This window comes from Sebastes umbrosus, chromosome 11 (genome assembly GCF_015220745.1).
Source record: "Sebastes umbrosus isolate fSebUmb1 chromosome 11, fSebUmb1.pri, whole genome shotgun sequence".
NCBI lineage: Eukaryota > Metazoa > Chordata > Actinopteri > Perciformes > Sebastidae > Sebastes > Sebastes umbrosus.
Genome location: NC_051279.1, coordinates 2,565,967 through 2,579,156, shown reverse-complemented (window position 1 = coordinate 2,579,156; position 13,190 = coordinate 2,565,967). Strand labels below are relative to the sequence as shown.

The following is a 13,190-nucleotide window of genomic DNA, read 5'->3' as shown; positions in this document are numbered from 1 at the left end:
GTTAACAGCGACACCTGTGGCCGTTAAGTCAACGAAAGGTTACTCGCTCCGGTGCACAGTCTATTCACTCAGCAGCAGGAAACGACACGGGAAACCTCTGTTGGTCTGGAGGAGCTGCAGCAGTTATTTCTGCACAAACGTCCACTGTACATCCACTAGATATTCTCAGAGCTAAACTAACTCTTCTGCAGTGTGGAGTGAGCGCGCATGCACGTGAGAGATGGAGCGAAAGAGCGAGAACGAGCGCGGTGTGTGAGTGAACGCAGGCAGGAGCAGAGTACAGCAGAGCCTCCGGTCCTGGAGACCAAAGCTACGGTCTCCCCCGCGTCCTCCGACCGCGGCCAACACTGTTTAACAGACGGGCTTCACTAGATACAACCAAGAGGTTTTGGTGCTTCCGTGTAGTTTGTGTTGGAGTCTGAGTCTGAACAGCGTAGCCACACGCGAGCGCGCATGGGACACCGACCCACAATGATTTATACGTGTAAGAAGTTATAAACAGTCCCTTTAACATCAGTTAAATCATAAAGGCTCCTGTCATCAGTCAGAATTTAATATAAAACTTTAATTGTTTTCATTAACAGTTGGCAGTATGTGCGTGTTTGCAGGGTGTGTTCATGCATTGTTGTAACTGGTGAAAGGTGTGGTGTTCCATAATCAACAACAAATATGATAAAAGCTGCTTCTTCATAGCAATGACTCACCCTGCTGTCACTCATAAGGAAGTGGGCAGGGCTGCAGGGGAGAATGTGAGAATAGTAAATGAAAGAGGAAGCAAGGGGGAATTTTATTGAGACGCTTAAGAAGGAGAGTATCACTCTGCTGGATGTGAACAACTGCCGAGAAGGGAGAGAGGGTGGAGAGAGGGGAGAGGGAAACAGAGATTAGAAAACCAAACACAGACGGACAGCAGGGAAGACAGTAGTATGGCCTGGCTTGCTCTTGTGATCTATTTGCACATCACACTTTTTCTTATTATTCTGGAAATAGGACATGCCACTGAGGAGGACACCAGAGTGGTGGGAGCTACAGCCCCAGGAGATATCATCATTGGAGGAATCTTTTCCATTCATGGAGACGTAGACAAAAAGAACAGCTCATTTGCACCCCATCCACAGCCATGTATCAGGTGAGATCATTCAACCCAATGCAATTTAACTTTTTACCCTGACTATTTGGGTGCAATTACCCAAACTCACAAAACATCTCCTTTAAGCTTCAAGAATCTTAAGAACAGAGTTTAGTCCCATGAGTAACCAGGAGACAAAATAATATGATATTCCATATCCTTGTCTCTTCAGTGGTGGAAGAAGTAATCAGAGCCTTTACTTAAGTTAAATTAGAAACAGTATAATTTAAAAAAAACAACTCATAATTTAAAAGAAAATACTCTAAGAAATCAAAGTAAAAGTCTGCATTCAAAATTCAACAAAAGCACAGAAACCAAATGTACTTAAAGTATTAAAAGTAGTATAATAATAATTATTATTATTATTATAATATGCCCCAGTGACTATTATATTATTGCATATATTAACATGAATAACTTAGGTATTTTTCAACCTGGACCCTATTTTCCCATGTTTTTGTGTTGCTGCAATCCATTGCAAGTTGGAAGTCGATAATTCCGGCTCGGTATTCATCTGCTAGGGAAAACATGGCCAAGTTATTATATTACAGCCTGTTTAGCAGCTGGCGGTTGCAGCGTTCTCCCTCAATACTGGACCAATTTAAAAAAAATGTTGTCCCCATTACTCACTTAGACACAAACACATCAGGATCAGGTTGAAAAGTTATCCTTTAATATGAATAACAATAGCACTAAAACCTGAAATTCTGAAGTTAAGTACTGGACAAGATTAAATAAGAGAACCCAGCAAGACTACAATAAGAGATAAAATTACAATAAACATAACATTAGGGTCATACAATTAAAAGAGAAATATAATATAATATGATAAAGGGAAGGGAAGCAAAGGGAAGAAAGGGATATCATAAAACACTGGCAGTAGGCAGTATATTTGTGGCATCATTGGGCAAAAATTCCATAATAACCTTTCAGCATATTGTAATTCAAGTGTTCTGAGAGAAAACTAGACTTCTGCACCTCCTCATGGCTCTGTTTTCAGGCTTTAGAACATCTAGAGACTCTAGATCTAGGAGACTTTGACCAATCACAGGTCATTTCAGAGAGAGAGAGCGTTCCTATTGGCTGTTCTCCGGTCATGTGACTGGTACTTGGCGTTCCTTCGACAGATTTTACAATGGCGGCGGCGTTACAAACTTTCTCATTTTACAGCTAAACTGTGCACTACAAGATGATCCTGAAAACATCTGAGGAGAGAAATAGGCATCACAGTAACAGAATATTGATTCATATTTGATCAGCGCTGCCTAGTTTGACCGTTTGGTCGGAGTTCAGAGTGATTGACAGCCGGCTCTCATAGACAGCAGCTGGACAGCAGACCTCAGATCAGCTCTTACTGCTTGTTTTCCTCCGGTACGGGAAATCCTGTAGATGCCGTTAGGAGCACCGGAGGACACCAGAGGCACGTGATTTTTTTCAGGTTACCTGTTTCATGTACTACTGTCATGATATAGCGACCGTTTTATAAAAATAACTTTTTTTAGTCATATTTGCTCCAATCTCGCCTACTGCAGCTTTAAGAGAAATGTAATTCTTGCAGTATGGAAAAGTATGGAATTTGATTTTAAGTAATTTCTAGGTTTGGATAAGTATGGAAAAAAGAAAAGAGAAAATGGAAAAACATTTCTGTTACATTTCTGCCCCCGATTCTGTTTTCGAAAAATATAAATTTCTGTTGTGTTTTTTTTATGGTGTTTAGAGCAGCCATTGCAGCCAAAATGTTTACCGCTGTGAGTGACTGTTGTCAGATTGAACTTGATGTTGTCGAAAGCAAGACAAGAAGTAGGCTATGACTGAACGTACACTCCTACGCAGAGCTGCCTCTACGCTTATACGTCACAGCCAGGGCCGGCGCGTCCATATAGGCAAACTAGACAATTGCCTATAGGGCGGCGAAATGTGGGCCAACTTTTCATTATGAGCAATATAACAATAATAATATAATAATAATAAAAAGTAAGTTAAGAGTGAAGTTAAAGATGCCTGTTAAAGTTTTAGCAACATCATCAGCCTGAAGTTTTAAAAGTATGGTTCCAGATTATCAGGACCTGCAGGTTTGTATGTCATCACTTCATCAACAGAGAAGGGAAAAAGATTAAAAGGGCTAAAAATAGGCCGACAATAAACAGTCATGTCTGAGGAAGGCAAAGTATTTAAAGGCTGAACAGCCTGAAAGGATGAAAACAAACCGGAGGCGATGAAGTGCTCATTCCAAGCATAGCAGATCTTTCTCGCAGTGTCATGATGAGTAATCCTTGAATGTCGTGTCAGTTCTCCAGTCTATCACATCTGTACTGTATTCACTGTTCGATGATGACGCTGTACTTTTCACACAGGTTTGAACCAAGACGCCTGGTGAAGATGTTGGCTATGATCAATGCTATAGAGATCATGAATAAATCCCCTCTGCTGACTGATGTTAACATCACTCTGGGCTACCGCATCCTGGACTCCTGCTCTGATGTTGGCAGAGCTCTGAGAGCCACAGCAGACTTCACCCGGCGGACCGACTGCGACACTTGTGGCCAGCCGGTCATGGCTGTCATAGGGGCCTCTAGCTCTGAAACATCCATCGCCGTCGCCAGGCAACTAACTCTCAAGATGATTCCTCAAGTAAGTAGTGAGAAACATGAAACAGCGTTGGCGGTCACAGGTTTGCATCTGCAGCTGATCACAAACATCAGTCGGATCTTTTATGATAATAAATTGTCAGCTGATGGATGACTGTGTAATTAAACAGGTTAAGACAGTTCCAAGGTGAGGGACCACGAGTAGAATCCTCTTAGAGTGGAACTTTAATAGGGACAGCGCACACAGAAGGAAATACCTCTTGTATTACGTATGACATTTTTTGTCTTATTGGAAATGTCCTGCATGTTAACATGTCACACTTTACTGAAAACCTTTCTGGCCGTGATGAGGTGTACATTTAGGAACTGTATACATTTATTTTGGTACTGATATATAGACATATAACTAGGGATGCACCGATACCACTTTTTTCAGACCGAGTACAAGCCCTTACATTTCAGGTACTCGCCGATACCGAGTACCGATACCAGTACTTCTCTTGTTAACAGCCAGCTGGAGGGTGTGAGCGACACACGGCAGGCTCCCGCATACGAGGCGGTGCGCCGTGACCAGCTCTAGGTCGGCTTGGAAAAGCTCAGGGCAAAGGTGACTCGCGGTCGCAGCTTTACAGCGCTCCCCGCCCGAACCTCGCCGCACATTGACGGGGCCCCCTGCTCCCGGTGCCGCAGCCCACGTAAAAGGCGCCAGGGGATCTGTGGCGATGTCTGCAACCCACCCGACCCGTCTTGAAACACGGACCAAGGAGTCTAACGCAATCGCGAGTCAGAGGGTGCAAGCAAAACCCGTGGCACCGGCTGAGGTGGGATCCCGGCCCCGCAAGTTCGGGTGCACCACCGGCCCATCTCGCCCGCACCGTCGGGGAGGTGGAGCGTTAGGCCCCTGAAAGATGGTGACGAGAGCTTAACGTTGTGCTACTGTAAAGTGGTATCAGAGCCGTTGTATCTGAGCCGTTTTGCGAGTACGAGTACATGAGCACAGTATCAGACCCGATACCCGATACTGGTATCGGTGCATCCCTACATATAACATATAGAAAATGCAGTATTAATTATTGTTATGCTTTATTCATTATTGTTCATTCATACAGACACAAACATCACTTTTTGAAATATTTACAGAAAGGACTCAAGGATCCTGCCAAGCAGCTGAAATAAAGAGTGATATTGTGGTTTCAGCTGACGTGTGTCGCCTCACTGTGTTGATCAATGCTCGTTCATGTCTATGTAGAGCGAGCACAAGCACGAGCAACAGGACGCTGACTTTCGTTGACTTAACGGCCACAACAACACAGTTAACAAGTAATTTCTGATTCTTACAAACAGTCCCTTTAATACAAATCCAGTCACAATGAGAGGTCATAAGTTACAACTCAAGACGTCAGCAGAGATGGGATTGTATCATTTATGGCAGATCCAGAATCAGTTTTCCATAATACATTACCGACAGACCCGGGGACGTTGTGGCTCATAGTGGCCACTACATTCAACTGGAAATGACTCATCTCTGAAAATAACATAAATGCGTTTCTTTTTTCCAGATCAGTTATTCATCAACCGCTGTCATTCTGAGTGATAAGACCCGCTTCCCTGCCTTCATGAGGACCATTCCTAATGACAAGTATCAGACAGCTGCCATGGTCAGTCTGCTCAGCACCTACGGCTGGAACTGGGTGGGAATAGTTACCACCGATGGAAATTACGGCAAATCGGCTCTCGACCACTTTGTGTCTCAGGCTTCTGAAAAAGGGATCTGTGTGGCCTTCAAATCAATCCTACCGCAATCTGTAACCAGCCCGGGCGTCCACTCCGCCATCAAGCAAACAGCCAGGACCATCTACGAGAATCCCAAGGTACAGGTGATCGTGTCGTTTGCCAAGCCGGCTCACATGATGTGCCTTTACCACGAGCTTCGGGATGAGATGCAGAGAGCCGGACAGAATATGTCGATGAGTAGAGTCTGGTTGGCCAGTGACAACTGGTCCTCCGCCAGCTTTGTGCCAGGAAACCTAACTCTGGAGGACATCGGACACATTGTGGGCTTCACCTTCAAAAGTGGAAACCTGTCGTCATTCAGCGAGTACCTGAGCAGACTGGAGGCAGCTGGACGTGACTACACAAGGAATAACACCTTCATGCAGGAGTTCTACAAGCATCTGAATGCGAGTAAATATTACGGAGAGGCTGAGCTGGTGTCTGAAGCTGCGAAGACGCTGAGAGGACACACTCATCCTACCAGTATCTTGAGTGTTGAGATGGCTGTGAGCGCCATTGCTCAAGCTGTGGCGTCTATCTGCAGGAGCAGAGACTGCAAAGCATCCGGCGCAGTGCGACCCTGGGAGGTATTCACATGCATGAGTGTGTGTTTGTGTGTGTTTGCTCTTGTGTTGTATTTATATGGTCCAAATGAGTTAATGGGTTACAGGGTCAGGAACTAGAAACCATATCCATCTTAAAGTCCATCTCTTATACAAATTCTATGAGGGCTCAGTCCACAAGTCCAGAGGGAAGAACATGGGTAACTTAAAGGTCCCATATTTTAAAAAGTGTGATTTTCAGGTATTTTATATTATAAAGCAGGTTTAAGTGCTTTATAAATACTGTTAAACTATCAAAATGCTCAATATACGGAGAAATACACACAGCCCGTATTCAAAAATTGTGCGTTTGAAACAAGCCGTTAGGATTTCTGTCCATTAGTGATGTCACAAATATACAATATTTAGACCATTACACGGTTTTAAACATAAACATTCTAAATGTGTCCCAGTTTATTTCCTGCTGCAGTGTATGTTAATAACATCAGCTGACAGGAAGTAAACATGGACCCAAACTGTTGCCTAGCAACGCAATTATGCTGAAACGCACTAAAACGGAGCGTTTCAGACAGAGGGTTAATACAGGTATATTCAGACAAACAGTATGAGGAAAATAAAGTGTTTTTTAACATTACAGCATGTAAACATATTCTAGTAGAAACCCAAAGGAAATTTGTGTTTCTTATGGCGGCAAAATAAAAATAAAGATCAAAAACAAAGATTTTCAAATAAAGATCTTCACTGCATAAAGTGGATTTTAAAATAAAAGAGACCCAATTAAGGGTCACAGAGACAGTCAGATGCAGCGTGAATGGATCAGTAAGCCTGATCCTGAACAGACTCAAACAGAGAGAGAACACCAACATGTTAAATACCAATTTTTTAAACTGTGAAAGACATTTCAGACAGTTCACACTCTTGTCTGCCTCAAAAAATCATTTTCTCTTGTGATGGTAGTCCGTTTTCCCAGCAGACACAGTGACCTGTCACAGTAGGGAAAGCACAAGTGTTACTGATAACATCAAGAATGCTTCTGTTCAATTCAATGTCTCAGTAAGCCATGACAATGTGACATTTGGTGCCTTCAAATGGGGTTGTGTTTATCATGTTTACGAGATGGGAAGTTGCGTACACGATATGCTCGGCGTTCAAAGTCGTGAGAACACCGCTGCTAGGCAACGGCAATATTAACGTTCCTGTCGGTGTCTGAAAGCCACAGAGGCTAACGATTTAGCAAGCTAGCAAGTGGGTAACATAATGCAGGAAATGCAGAGAGATAATGACAGAGGAGAAAGACGAGGCCGTTGGGAATATCAACATTTTCCTCACACATATAAAATTACCAAGAAAAACAATATACGACTCCCGTGAAGGACAGCTTGCCGAGTACCTATTGATGTAGTTGGATCGTAGGAATATTAATCAATTTAGTAGATTAATCGTTACACCCCTAATAGTTATGCATACAGGAAATACAAAACAGTATGTCCCTGCAAATAGAGGGGTTTAATTGACTTATCCCAGACAGTGGCTGATGATGAAATGCCTCGGGTCCTGTAGGTGCTGAAAGCTCTGCGGATAAGGCCGTTTAAACTCAGAGAAAAGAGCTACAAGTTCGACAGCAGAGGAGACATCAACCTGGGCTATGATGTGACAATGTGGAGGTCAGACGGAGGGAACATCCGTGTCCACGAAGTTGTTGCTGAGTATCACCCACACAACAGCTTCACCCACACCAACCACAGCACCACCCAACAGCTCCGGGACTTGAAGGTAGGCCCTCATTCAGCTGTCATTCTGTATATATACACACACACAGAGACCCACACACACATACTGCAGTGTGTGTTTACTAAAAACATTCAGACCATTAACAGTATCTCAGTTTTAATAAACAGTATTTTTGTACGTTGTACAGAATGCAGTAACACATTTAAAGGGACTGTTAGTAAGAATCACAAATGTCTTGTTAACAGCGACACCTGTGGCTGTTAAGTCAACGAGAGTCAGCGTCCTGTTGCTCGTGCTCGCTCTACATAGACATGAACGAGCATCGCTCAAAACAGTGAGGCGACACACGTCAGCTAAAAGTACAATATCACTCTATATTTCAGCTGCTTGGCAGTAATGTTAGCTGACCAGACGAAGGTCTCTCCATGAATCAATGCTGATCCTAGTGTTGGCTTTTCCTGCTTCAGCCTCCCGACCGCGGCCGGAGGGAACAGGGGAGACACCGGAGTTTTGGTCGGAGACGATAACGTTTCTCTCTGCGGAGCCCCGTCACTTCACAAGACACGGGAAACCTCTGTTGGTCTGGAGGAGCTGCAGCAGTTATTTCTGCACAAACGTCCACTAGATATTCTCAGAGCTAAACTAACTCTTCAGTGTGTAGTGTGCACGCATGCACGTGAGAGTGGAGCGCGGTGTGTGAGTGGAGGCAGGCAGAGGAGCAGAGTACAGGAGAGACTCTGGCCCTGGAGACCAAAGCTACGGTCTCCCCCGCGTCCTCCGACCGCGGCCAACACTGTTTAACAGACGGGCTTCACTAGATACAACTTTACGGTTTTGGTGCTTCCGTGTAGTTTGTGTTGGAGTCTGAGTCTGAACAGCGTAGCCACACGCGAGCGACCATGGGACACCGACCCGCAATGTTTTATACGTGTAAGAAGTTACAAACAGTCCCTTTAAAATACAACAAAAATAAGCCAAAAACAATAATGTGATTATGGTCTCTCCCTGCGTTCCTCAGGACATCATCTCAAAATGCTCCAAAGCCTGCGTCCCTGGAGAGTTCAAGAAAACGACGGAGGGTCAACACACTTGTTGTTACGAGTGCATCAACTGTACGGCGAACCACTACTCTAATAGCACAGGCAAGACAGCCCCCTCCATACACACATGCACAATGACTCCATTTGTTGACATGAACCACATTTTCACCTGGCATTAAGGTGTGTTTTAGGTGATCATACAATTAGAATTTTTTATAATAATTAACTCTTTGTGCTGACGGTACATGCACAGAAATCCAGGTGAGTCACACCTATCTTTTCCAGCCGTACAGCTCCTTTTCATCCAAGGAACTCCTCCTTCCTGTGGTGAAGTGCTAAATGTGATCTCGTACCTACCCCAAGTACACATCATCCTCTGCCTGTTACAAACATATTCAATCAATGAATCAGGATAAGCCTGTCCTACTGGAGTTGTCTGTGAAGACTGTAAGCCAGGCAGTTACCACTTCATGTGACTCTACTAACAACACTCACATGACTTTCACCAACAACAACAAAACTTTGAGTCCAATCTTTGCCTGTGTGTGATTGTTTTATTCTGTACCTGTGCTTGTGCTTCATCCCTGCAGATATGGACCAGTGTCTGAGCTGTGACATAGAAAAAGAGTGGTCTCCTGAAGGCAGCTACAACTGTACTGCCAAAGCCAACATCTTCTTCTCCTGGCAGAATGGCTTCGCCGTGGTGCTCCTGACTTTCTCCGCCCTCGGCATCCTCCTGGCTCTGCTGGTGTCGGCTCTGTTTCTGCATCAGCGCGACACTCCTGTTGTGAAGGCTGCCGGAGGGCCACTTAGCCAGGTTATCCTGTTCTCTCTGGTCATCAGTAACATCAGTGCCGTGCTGTTTGTAGGCCAGCCCAACGATTACCAGTGTAACGCTCGACAGGTGCTCTTCGGCATCAGCTTCACCCTGTGTGTCTCCTGCATCCTGGTCAAGACCCTGCAGATCCTGCTCGCCTTCCGGCTCGACCCCGGGTTGCAGTTGGTTCTGCGGAGGCTCTACCAGCCTTATGTCGTCGTCAGCATCTGTGTGGCCTTACAGGTAGCTACCTGCATCTGCTGGCTGGTCATCAAAAACCCATTTAAAGACACCACCAACAATCCAACCACTGTGCTGCACTACTGTCATGAGGGCTCATATTTGGCCTTCGGGGTGATGCTGGGCTACATAGCCGTTCTGGCTTTAGTGTGTTTCATCTGCGCCTACAAAGGACGCAAACTGCCACAGCAGTACAACGAAGCAAAGTTCATCACCTTCAGCATGCTACTTTACCTCATCTCCTGGATGCTCTTTGTTCCCGTCTACGTCAGCACCACAGGAGTGTACTTGCAGGCTGTGGAGATGGTGGTCATTCTCATCTCCAACTACGGCATCCTCAGCTGTCATTTCTTCCCAAAGTGTTACATAATCCTTTTTAAGAAGGAACAAAACACCAAGACTGCTTTCAAGAAGAATCTGTATGAATACTCCAACAGAACCAAAGGTTCCATCTCTGTGTCTGCGTTGTCAGACAGCACTGACACGACCAGCTCTACTGGTTCTACAACTAGTTTGCACAGAGGTTCAGTTAGACGACACAGCCTCAGAAGAAGAAGCAGCTTTTAAACATTATATGTGATCAACAAGGGTTGGCAGAAATCATGCATATTGAATAGGAGTGGAACGGTTCGGTTCATATCACGGTTTTCGGTTCGGTTCGGTACATTTCTGTTACAGCGAGGAGGTCATGTTCTGATTTCAACATGCTTTTCATTTATTTGGCAAAAAAACGTTTATAAATGTTTGCCTTAACAAAAGTATGGCTTACATAAGGAACATAAACACTTCTTCATTGTCAAATCTTAATTGAAAGAATAAATCTTCTACAGTAATTAGTGCAAACAAAAAAAGCAGCTTTGTTATTTTCATATAAATATGATGTAATTATAGACTAAGGCCATCAACATAAATTGAGCTCAACCAGAACTATACTAAAAAACAACAACAACAGTATAACATATGTCTCAATTCCCTGATTATCAACTCTTAATTGAAAGATTAGTTTTTCCACTCAAAAAGTGCAGTATTTTGAGGAATACGGATGGATTTATGTGCCACTGTGTTATTTTAAAATAAGGAATAAATATAAAACACATTACAGGGATTGTGCTGCTGGAATTACTGTGTTGCTTAAGTGTCAGCGAGAGGAAATATAGTGCGGCTCAAGTAGCATTACGTTAATCATATGCTGAAATCCAGCGTCCTCCGCGACTGCATAAGGCTGCATATCTTTCACTTTAAACCTCCCCGATGCTGTAGTTATGTTTTTTGCCCTGTCTGAGTCTGCATATAGAGGCTGTTTAAATGCTGCAGGGAGAAGGCACCACTGCTCTTTCACCCGAAGTGCTGCCGCTAGCATCAACCACACGTGTTGCACAGTGCTTACACACAGTCGCCGTTTTATCAACCACTTATTCCATCATTTTAATTTGTAACACTAAAGAGCCAAACGATGCTGGTGGATCCTCTAACTGCACTTTATCGTGTCTACTCGCCATTTCCTTAACTTACTGACAGCCGCACTCGCCACTTTATCCTGAGAAGGGGGCTGGGTGACACTTCATCAACACATGCGCAGTAAAATTTGGTCTGCACTCGCCGAAATTGAGCCAATAGCAACGCACGACGGCAGCTTCAGTTACACCGCGCATGTGTTAAACCCCATACATCAACACCCATGTCCGCCTGTGTCCCAGCCTCCTTCAATAGGCCTTGATTTCTAATGTGACAATAAACCGGAGCGTAACTCTACATGAAAAAATAAACAATCGGCCTCATGACTTATTTCGAATGAACCGAACAATTCATACACGTCCCGAACCGTGACCAGCAAACCTGAACCGTTCCATCCCTAATATTGAATTCTACATTTTGCACGTTTTTATTATAAAGATTATACATTTACAAGGTCTGAGCCTCCATGTTTGTGTATTCAGTGGTAAGGAATCAGACGTATTTCCTGCTAATGTTCCATTTGCCTTCATAATGATGGATTTACTAAAAAAAACAAAAAAAACAAAAAGCCCAGATTTACTTACATGTATACACGGAAGTCATGGCAACACGAGCCAGAAACCACCTGGATTCTTGATCCTCTAATTGGTGTATTTCAGCAAATCACATGTAATTATCACTCCCAGTGGCTTTGACTTTAACAGATTTCATAAGAGGGGATAATCCGGGAGAAATGTGCCTGTTTAGAACAGCCTAAATGACCTGTGGTGTTGCTGCTTGCAGCTTTCTAGAGAACAGCTCATACAAATAACTTCACACTCTACACTGCACTTCCTCGGGTCCTGAGCAATACACCTGCCATCACAGAGTTGCTGCTTTTGATGTGCTTGACCGTTCTCTCTCGATTTAAATGCTGTGGTTTTAATTCACCTGCTTTGAAGTGGATGCAGAGCTATCTGTCCTCCAGATCACAGCAGGTTCTTCTGAATGGCAGCCTCTCCAGCAGCAGGAGACTGGAGTATGGTGTTCGCTGCCTGGGACCGCTGCTCTTCTTTCAAATGTTATTTAAGACGGTAATTTGTTTGCTGTGGTGGTGTTTGTTTTGATTGGAATGGTGTCCTATATGTAAGTTTTATCTGTAATTAGTTATTACCTCTTAGGAAGGAGGTTTGTTGGTTTGTTTGCAGGATTATTCCAAAGGTCTGCGATGGATTTGAATGTGTTATGTAGGGTTTATGTAGGTGTGTTTACCACTACAGACAGCTGAGGGCAGTAAAGGACAGGCAGAGAGCTTGCCCCAAAGGGACTGTTTTGCTGAGTGTTCACAGTAAAGGGAGAGTTTCGGACGACCGAGCCATCGCAAGTTGGTCATTCCGGCAAGACCGACCAGACGAACGGCAGCAAGCTTTCTCTGCTTAATCATTTCTCCCGTACAGCGGGGCCTGTTACATCACAACTGTACAACATCTCAGTTTTATACGTAAACATTCTAAATGTGTTTGGAGGAAATGTGTGTTAAATGTTTAATTGATTTCTGAGTTTTCTATTTCACTATCAATCAGACACAGATTTTACAGCAGTTTTTAAACGCTTGGTGGTAATGATCTCTAGGTGGCAGCTGGAGAAAGACGATAAGTTAGCTCACTGTAAGAAACGGAAAATAAGATCCAGACCTGGGGATGTTTCAACATGGTGCCTGAAAACTTGTATCTACTGTTTATAAGCTGGTCATACACTACACAGCTTAAAATTACATTCAAGACAGTTAATCCATTTCATGAAAATAACTGTAGTGCGCCCGTCGAGAGGGTAAACAGCCTCAGGTGCTGCTCGTCATCGAGTTTCATCCCACAC

The 13,190-nt window shown here is 43.9% G+C and overlaps 1 protein-coding gene across 1 annotated transcript; it reads left to right on the top strand.

The window, feature by feature from the left end:
- Nucleotides 1-697: 697 nt before the first annotated feature.
- Nucleotides 698-10,612, top strand: gprc6a (G protein-coupled receptor, class C, group 6, member A). Its single transcript, XM_037783921.1, has 6 exons — nt 698-1,129; nt 3,484-3,760; nt 5,277-6,077; nt 7,614-7,826; nt 8,803-8,926; nt 9,415-10,612. Exons 1-6 carry the CDS (start codon nt 927-929, stop codon nt 10,446-10,448), a joined length of 2,652 nt encoding a protein of 883 aa, XP_037639849.1. The 5' UTR covers nt 698-926; the 3' UTR covers nt 10,449-10,612.
- Nucleotides 10,613-13,190: the final 2,578 nt, after the last annotated feature.